The sequence below is a fragment of the Micropterus salmoides genome, unplaced genomic scaffold, assembly GCF_014851395.1.
Source record: "Micropterus salmoides isolate LMB-PRFRI ecotype aquatic unplaced genomic scaffold, ASM1485139v1 Ms_hic_scaffold_11, whole genome shotgun sequence".
Taxonomy (NCBI): Eukaryota; Metazoa; Chordata; class Actinopteri; order Centrarchiformes; family Centrarchidae; genus Micropterus; species Micropterus salmoides.
This window is the reverse complement of record NW_024040152.1, coordinates 36,055,858-36,065,310: the sequence shown is the minus strand read 5'-3', so window position 1 is coordinate 36,065,310 and position 9,453 is coordinate 36,055,858. Positions and strand designations below refer to the sequence as shown.

The 9,453-nt window shown below is 48.5% G+C and overlaps 1 protein-coding gene across 1 annotated transcript; it reads right to left on the bottom strand.

The window, feature by feature from the left end:
- Window positions 1-1,850: 1,850 nt before the first annotated feature.
- On the bottom strand, window positions 1,851-6,742 carry LOC119898229 (hemojuvelin-like). The gene is given in 6 exon segments (XM_038712412.1): window positions 1,851-3,147; window positions 3,343-3,600; window positions 3,603-3,874; window positions 4,372-4,544; window positions 5,261-5,306; window positions 6,553-6,742. Coding segments are annotated over 4 exon segments (1,254 nt in total). The 5' UTR covers window positions 4,469-4,544; window positions 5,261-5,306; window positions 6,553-6,742; the 3' UTR covers window positions 1,851-2,520.
- Between the last annotated feature and the right edge of the window lie 2,711 nt (window positions 6,743-9,453).

Below are 9,453 nucleotides of genomic sequence, written 5' to 3'. Positions count from 1 at the left end.
GCGACTTAAACCTGCGTCCTCTCTAGCAGCCAGCAGGGGGCGACTTAAACCTACGTCCTCTCTAGCAGCCAGCAGGGGGCGACTTAAACCTACGTCCTCTCTAGCGGCCAGCAGGGGGCGACTTAAACCTGCGTCCTCTCTAGCAGCCAGCAGGGGGCGACTTAAACCTACGTCCTCTCTAGCGGCCAGCAGGGGGCGACTTAAACCTGCGTCCTCTCTAGCAGCCAGCAGGGGGCGACTTAAACCTGCGTCCTCTCTAGCAGCCAGCAGGGGGCGACTTAAACCTGCGTCCTCTCTAGCAGCCAGCAGGGGGCGACTTAAACCTGCGTCCTCTCTAGCGGCCAGCAGGGGGCGACTTAAACCTGCGTCCTCTCCAGCGGCCAGCAGGGGGCGACTTAAACCTGCGTCCTCTCCAGCGGCCTGCAGGGGGCGCCTTAAACCTGCGTCCTCTCTAGCAGCCAGCAGGGGGCGACTTAAACCTGCGTCCTCTCCAGCGGCCAGCAGGGGGCGCCTTAAACCTGCGTCCTCTCCAGCTGCCTGCAGGGGGCGACTTAAACCTGCGTCCTCTCCAGCGGCCAGCAGGGGGCGACTTAAACCTGCGTCCTCTCCAGCGGCCAGCAGGGGGCGACTTAAACCTGCGTCCTCTCTAACAGCCAGCAGGGGGCGACTTAAACCTGCGTCCTCTCTAGCGGCCAGCAGGGGGCGACTTAAACCTGCGTCCTCTCTAGCGGCCAGCAGGGGGCGACTTAAACCTGCGTCCTCTCCAGAAAGAAGTGTGATTGTATAGAAGTCTGTGAGAAAATGTTTCTACTTGTCAGCTGATTTATTTCCTCAGTAAACACTTTCCTGATGAGTTTCTGGTCTCAGTCGCTAGTTTCAAGTCTTCTTCAACACAGCATGATGTTCATTTAGTAAATTATGGTCCCATTTAGAGGAACAGAGACCAGGAAGCAGGGGAGGCTTGGATTGTCGCTACCATAGCAACCTGTCAATCAGGATAGAGGCAACTCGTATCCGTTTCTGTTCACTTTCTCTGGTGAGAACATTTAGTTTTAAGCCTGTTGTGAATTACAGATGCACCTAGCTAAGCAAGCTAGCTCAACATGGCGACGCCCTGTTGGCCAAACTCGAGGCTTCCAAACGGCAGTCCACAAACCAACGGGTGACGTTACCATGACTACGTCCACTTCTTATATACAGTCTGTGATACTGATGCACATTTTGAAGTGTGGTATTAGAAAAAGTTGATGGAAACGGCAACATTAGAAAAATTGTTTTTGCCTTTTTGGAAAAAAAGACTCGATGGAAGCTGGAAACAGTTCTGACCTCGCGACTGATCAGCTGTTTCTGCTGTCGGCATCTTCCTGGATTTTCACATTATTCTCAGAAACATGGCCGGTAGCTACTTGCCCAGTGAAGCTCCTGAAGACCTCTCTGTATGGTCCCCAGGTCCATGGACCTCAGGTTCATGGTCCCCAGGTTCATGGTCCCCAGGTCCATGGTCCCCAGGTTCATGGTCCCCTGGTTCCCCAGGTTCATGGTCCCCTGGTTCCCCAGGTTCATGGTCCCCAGGTCCATGGTCCCCAGGTTCATGGTCCCCTGGTTGCCCAGGTTCATGGTCCCCAGGTCCATGGCCTAAGTTCCATGGCCTAAGTTCCATGGTCCTCAGGTCCATGGTCCCCAGGTTCATGGTCCCCAGGTCCATGGTCCCCAGTTTCATGGTCCATGGCTAAATGCCTAAAATTCGCTGGAGAATTAGATGGAAACACGGCTGATGGTTTTTTATACAAAACATACCAACAGAGCGAGAGTCCTGGTTCATGTAACGAGTCACTACAATCCAGAAGAAGGCAGCTCCTCAACATTTATTTACAAACAGATTGTCGGTGCTCCGTCTCTTAATCCTTTCTTTCAGATTGCTGTTAATGACGGCTCATCTGGACTGTAATTGTGGATTTGGACCTGAACCCTCCTGGACTTCCTGTTTACAGTCAGCGTTTATTATTAGTTTACACAAAGCTTCAAAGTGTTGCAAAACGTTTTTATGTATAGAATACAGAGATGGACTATCCAGAGTACTGACTCTGTGCTCTAAAGCTTCAGGAAACGCAGGAAGCGTCTCCGGTTTCAGCCGGCAGAGCCTTTCAATTCTGTTCAAATTCTTAAACATTTGATCAGTTTCCTTCTCTTCAGCAGCAGTTTCATTTTCTGTCTATATAATGTTCAGCACTGATCCAGGATCAGTCTGGCTGTGTGACACCAGAGCGGGCGGGGGGGGGGGGGGTATAAAGTCCCCGTAGGGTCTGTTTCATCCACATGACCTCGCATCAGGACGCCATGTTGGATAGCTGTTAAAATGGCGGCCTGCGGGGGAAACGCTTTTTGAGCCGCAGCTGCAATCCCGTGAGTGGCCACTGGGCAAAACTGGAACCAGGCTGAGCGGCGGCGCCGTCTCCAGGTCTTATCATACATCCATCAACTGTCAAACAGGTCTGAGGTCTGCAGTGACTTCCTGCCGCTTCAGGCTGTGGTTACAGTTCCCAGCATGCCGAGCAGCAGCAGCGTCAGGTCCAGTCGTGTCCCGTGTTGCTCAGCGGAGGAGACGGGCAGCAGGTGAACTCTCTGCGTGTCAGAGATCATGTTTCGTGCGTCCTGCGCTGCGCTGACGGCGGCCGTGCTGGAGTTCGTATCTCCGCTGGCGATCAGGTCGAACACGCAGGCCTGGTAGTAGACGTCTTGGGCGGGAAGCAGCGCAGCGCAGTGAGCCCAGGGGCTGACGGCGGAGGAAGGGGAGGAGTCTGGCGCCGGTGGGTGGAGCACGTTGAGTCTCTGGGAGGTGGGGCAGCCCCACACGCACAGCTGCAGGTCCTGCTCGGGGCCGAAGGCCTCCACGATGCTGCGCGGCGAGCGGACCGACAGGCCGAGCGAGCGTCCGCTCTGACGCACCACCAGCAACGTACCGATGTGAGCCGCCCGGATCTCCGCGTGCCGGCCTGGACTCTGAGACCGGACCGTCAGGCTGTGTTGACCTCTCCGCTCGCCGCTCGACACTGAGCCATCAGCGAACGCAGCGGGAACGTTATCGAGCTCCGCCTGGTACAGCTGCTGGTCAATGCACTGACGCCAGTTCTTAAAGATGATGGTGATCTGTGGAGGTGAACATCCGGCTGTTAGTGAACTGTGTCCTCACCTGTTAATCTTTATTCCCACCTGATCCGTTCTGTCACTGGCAATAAATTAAATACGACGACGTCACGCTCAACGATCTGCAGCGTAACTTTCTAAAATAAAATACCAGATCATCATCAACATCAGAACGTGGAGCAGGTCTCTGTGACTCACCTTAGTCAGCGCCGTGGCGTGCGACCCCCCCTTTGTTGGCGATCCGGTGCCCTGGATGTACAGGTACTCGTTGTCAACGAGAGGCCACGCCCCCTGCACGGCACACGTCTGGAACTCGTTGTTGAAGGTTCGAACGTGCGGGTCTCCGAACACGCCGCAGTGGAGGTACTCCGGCCTGCGTCCCTCTCTGCTGAGGAAGCTCCTCTCGTAGAGGCAGGCTTCTCCCGACAGCGTGCCCTGGGGAGGGGGCGGGGCTGGGCGGTGGGGCCCGCACGGGGGCAGCGGTGCTGGATCAGCAGGTCTTCGATGCCCTGAACCGCAGAGTGGTACGCCAGGTCGCCTCGACACGCCCGCGCCATCCTCTTAGTGCACATGGCGTAGGAGCGTAGGGCGCTGCAGTAACCGGCGTTCACCGCCTCCCTGCTGGGAGCCGCTCCTCCTCCTGCTCCTCCTCCCCCGCTGCTGCTGCCCAGGTCCAGCGTCGCAGCCACAAAGTCCGAGTTACACCTCAGGATGCGACAGGAAGCTCCGGCTGAAGAGAGGAGGAAACATCAGAAAACGTCTGAGCTTTGTGGCTCCAGAGGAGAAAATAATCCCGATGATGTTTCCATGAAATCTTCTCAACTCGTGTCAATATATCAAAAACACGTGATGTTTCACGAGTCAGCCTGAGCTGAAAATGTGAGTTCAGAAGTCTCTTTAGTCATAGTCATATGGGCATAATGACATTAATCAATAGTTGCAGCCCTAGCTGTAATGAAAGACACTTTCCAGTTGCATTATGGGAAATGTAGGATCGTCAGAGTCGAGCTCCTGAATGAATCATTAAAAAAAGAGCGACGCCTTTTGATGTTACCTTTTGTAACGTTAAATAATATGTTTTTATTTTCTATTTCTTTAGAAGTATATTTAGTTTTTCTGCTGTCAGATGTTTGTTGTTTATTTTGAAGCAGCTAGCTTCTAGCCTCCTGATGCTAACATGTAAAGGAGTTGGCAGGTGAGCAGACTCTTATTTGTGTGTGTTTGTACCTTCAGGTAAACTCAGCTGGACCAGCAGCAGAGTCAGGTGGATGCAGTGTTTCCATGGTAACGCCGCGTGTCGCGCGGCGGCAGCCCGAGGCTCCATCGGCAGACCGAACCCGGGACGGGCCGAGATCACCAGGACACAAAGAGGGAAGGTGTCACGCTCACCTGTCTGTTACCTGTCGGCCAACACATACTGTAATTAATTTACAGACCCAGCACTAATAAAAACATAACGGTTCATTCTGTAAGGTTTTTGTACTGAAAACATAGTTACGGATCTTTTATTGCATCTCAGAAATATTACACACTGAACCTTTAAGTTTTTTAACCGTGACCTTTTGCTAAACCTAACCAAACTGCATCGTTTCACAACATTAACCACTTGTTTTATTTTGAAAGTCTAACTTGACCGCGGAGACCTACACGTGCAAAAACAACGCTAAAGGGTTCCCAGGGCGTTAAACAGCGACGCCAAGGCTTCCATATGTGACGAGTTGGAACGCACTGTCATCAGCTGTTGATGTTTTTGAGCATCAGAGCCGTGATGCGAGCGAGCGAGCTCAGTTTCCAGTTATCTCTCTCTCTCTCTGTTTCTCAGTACGGACCAATGACAGGTTAGCAGACATGATCTGATGTGATTAAAGTGCATTATGGTCCATTAGTACCAGCTGATCATCGTTCTCTTTTAAACCGATCACTCTGTGTTCATCATGTTTCATGTTAATCCGTCTGCCTGTAATCGATCAGTGACCTCATCAGCAGCCGACTTTCTCCCTGACATGAATCATTTCTCAAACATTCACTCGCTGAAACAACAAAAGCAAAGTTCATGACGTGCGCACAATGCAGCACGTTACAGGTGACGGTCAGAGCGCCGCCATCGCCGGCTCACCTGCTCTGTTACCTGAGACGACCTTCTTCGGGACCCATCAGACAACCTGCACACACAAACATCACATGACCCATCAGCTGTATAATCATTAGTGAGCCCTAACAGGCGACACATTTCAGCTTCAGTAGAGTACAGATGGAGATAACACCAACAGCGCTGCAGTCAGAGAGCCCAGCTCATTGGTGCAGGACCACGGCGTCACATGACCAACCGTAACACTCAGATCCACACATTCAAAACGACTTTCTATAAACGTTAAATGAAGTCCAGTTATTGTCATTTCTCCACAAACTGAGTTTACAAATGACCGACGTGAAGTTTTTCAGGTCGATAATTCGAGCGGATCTGATTCTGAGTGAGCGCCATGTGACCGGAGCTTTATAAAGTGCAACCAAAATAAATAAACAGAAGAAACACGAGACTCCACAACACAAACACATCCTGCTTCACGAAGGCTCTGACGTTGGCTGGTGTTGGTTCGGCTGCAGTTTGATATTAACACGGAGCTTTTAGCTTCACTGAGTCCATCTCTAAGTTATATTTCAGGAATCAGCGTCACTAAGTCGCGCATTGCTTTTAATATTTTACTGACGAGACGATTCATCTGTTGAAACGAATCTAAACTGACTGACAGCAAAGTACACAAATCCTGTACCTGGGTGAAAGTACAGATACCCTCGCTAAGTATTACTCCACTAACAGTAGAAGTCTTCAATTTAAACTTCTACTTGAGTCAAAGTACAAAAGTTTTTAAAAGCAGTACTGTTAGGATAGTTGTGTGTGTGTCAGGAGCTGCTGACATGACAGAGTTTAAAAAATACCGCAAACTTTCCTTTTCATTAAACAATGTTATTCATTAGAAACAGATTGTCCTTTTAATAATAATTAAAGTTACTCAGTTGAAAATGGTGAGAAATGCTGTCACAGTTTCTCAGAGCCCGAAGTGACACCTCCAAAGCTCAACGTTATTACAAATACATTAAAAAGGAAAAGCAGGAAATCTTCACAGTTGTGAACCGTTAAATGTTTTTACATGAAAAATGTCTTAAACTATCAAAGTTGTTTAATTTCACAGTCTAATAATCCTGTCTGCTGTCAAACTGTGAGTTTAATTTATAACTAATAGTAACTGAAGCTGTCAGATGAATGTAGTGAAGTAAAAAGTACAACATCTCCCTCTGACGGAGCAGAAGGAGGAAGTGTCACGGAAACAAAAGTACCTCAAACTTAGTACTTGAGTAAATGTACTTGTCCACCTCTGGTAACTGATCCTCTGTTGACGTGAGGCCTACCTGCAGAGTCAGAGTCCGTCAGGCTCATGAATGAAATGATTTCAGAACAAAACGTCACTGAGCTCTGAGCTCCTGCAGCTGGAGGAACTAACGCTTTGTAAACTTTATTTATATGGTTTTAGGAACAAACGGTTTGGAGCGTCAGCGCTGACCCGTCTCTCTCTGATGTAACCTGGACTCTCGTCTGTTTGTCTGTTTTTTTTCCCTGCAGAACAAACAGCAGCAGGCAGGAGGCGGGGCTTGCTGTGGCGCTGATCATTCATTGGCCACACTGCCAGTGGGGAGCCTCGAGACAAAAGCTGCAGGTAAATGGAACTGGTTAGTCACATGGTTAAAGAGGTTAAAGATCCGCCTATGACCACCAGCCTTTAATCATTATCGTTATGAGTACTTTAATTACTTTTACTGATATTTGTATTAGTACCACTGCTATTATTTTACAGCTCTATGTGGAACCTGCATCGTGCTGATGTGTCTTTGCTTTCCGCCCTTAGTAGGCCCCAAATCTTGAGGGCCCACATTTTGATTCAACAGCTCATGCTGGCCGCACACTAGAGGACAACTGGGCTGATTCTGGGTCCGATTTGCCCTCCAATCGTGGGACGTACCCGATCCGAGGCTGGTCGGAACAGATTATCGGCCCAAATGATCCTGTAGTGTGACGGGTTTACAGAGAGAACCTGAAGGTCGCCGACTGGATCAGAGGCTCCCTCATTTCTAATTGTAAAGGTAGAACACACACACAACAGACTGCCTCCATGTTTGTTTCTGTCTGAAGTCACGTTTAATCATGCGAGATTCTGTAAGATCCAAAGTCCCCGGAACCGCCACTCTGAAACCTTTTAGTGTGAACGCAGAGTGGTCCTGAGACCAGACGGAACCGTCTGTGTGATTATAATATAGATCTGAAAGTCTTCTAGTGAGCAGCAGGCGTAACACCGTGACAGCAAAAGATCTCTGGTCACACATCAGCAAACTGACTTCCTTGTTCAGAGGACGCAGCAGACGTGTGTGAAACCAACATCTCATATTTACCTACAACAACAACAGCCGAGACACAGGCTGCTGCATCCCGCTCAGCTGCAGGACAGAATCAGCTGGTTTAAAGATGCAGGGTCCGGATCAGGGTCAAGGTCCGGGTCCGGGTCAGGACTGCCGAGTTCTGGAGGGGCTGTTTAATGATTCAACTACAATTCTAAAGGTAAAAATATCAGTTTACACTTATTCCCACAATTTCATCCCAAAAAAACACCCAAGAACATCAAAACTTTCACGGCACTTTTTTTAGAAAAGCTGCAGTAAAATCAGTCTGAACGTGAGGAAGAGAAGAAGCTGAAGTGTTCCTTTAAAATGACGACAGGTTTCCAGTCAGCTGACCTTTAGTCCTCTTTAACAGATGGGAGTCGCTCAGTGTGTGTTTGGGGGGTATGAGGTCTAAATTTAAACCCCAGTTGCTCCCCAGAGATTCAGCCACAGACAGACACTGACTACAGATACTGAACTACATGTTGTCTCTTTGTCATCTCTGCTGTTTAACCCCTTAACTTATAGATTTATAGACAGAGTACCTGTTCACACCTGTAGGCGGGTTAGCGTCGTTTAGAGGTAAACACATCGACATGTCTGATTCCCAGGATGTTTACTGATCAGCTGTAGAAAGAGAGACGTGGTTCTGCAGCAGTTACGTTTCTAAATGTTTCGTGAAGCCTTTCGTGTCAAACGTCAGCTGATTAAAAATGTTTGTTCACCTGTTTAACAAACACGACTGATGACAGGATTTATAAAAGGAGCCTCCAATGATCAGTTTACTGCGAATGATTAGTGGACACGTGTATTCCTTCACACCGGGAAATAAAGTTACAGAACAAAAAGTAATGAACAGCTCAGTCGATGAATTAACTTACAGGAAAAACAATTAACATAATAAGAAACGTTCAGATGGAGATTTGTTTCAGGGATTTGTTTCGATAAAATAAAGTTTAGTCAGGTCTCAGCTGTGTGATTAACACAACGTTACAGAGACCAGAAGACACATTTAAAGTCTTTACCTTCAACAGATTCAGAGTCTGTCCATGTCCTCGCTTTCTCCTGAGGGTCTCTGTCCACAACTCCCCAAGACTTTCTGGGTCTCCGTTCAGGTCCGATCAGTACTCTTGGGTCTGTGGTGTCCCACTCTGGGTTCTGGTCTTTGCCTTGTGGTGCATTCACTGCTGACAGGGAGCTTCAGTCGTTTCTAAATAAATCACCAAGAACCAACACCTGCTGCACAACAACTGTCCTAACACTCACACACATACACACACACACACACCCCTTGTACTTCTATCTTTGTGAGGACCGTCATTGACATAATGCATTGCCTGGACCCTAACACTGACCTAAACCTAATTCTCCGCTAACGTTTAAAACCAAGTCTTGGCCTTCATACAGCCCATTAAACTTGTGAGAAATGGCCAAAATGCTTATTAAAATCTTGTTCCGGTCCTCACTATGCAGGAAGTACAAGTACACACACGCACACATAAACACGCTTATGTGTTTTATAAGGTCACTGTGATTTTTCACTGGTTAACACGGACCCACCATCCAATCAACTTAGATCAACTTACATCTGACTTCAAAAACATAATTTTAATCCAAAAAATACATTAAATATGCCTCATGTCCACAGACGGTATGTTTGGCCGTCGCCATCTTGTTTTTTTGGAACCGGACTTGACAATAAATGGACACTAGGATGGAGATAGCTAGCTTGGTTAGCAAGGTGCATCTGTAATTCACGTTAGCTGTGATATTAGCCGGGATGCTAATTTTGGCTAGCGACAAACAGGCTTACAACAAAATGTACTTACTGAAAAATTGAGCAGCCGACTCCTCATCAGCTTTTTCAGCGGCGCTGGT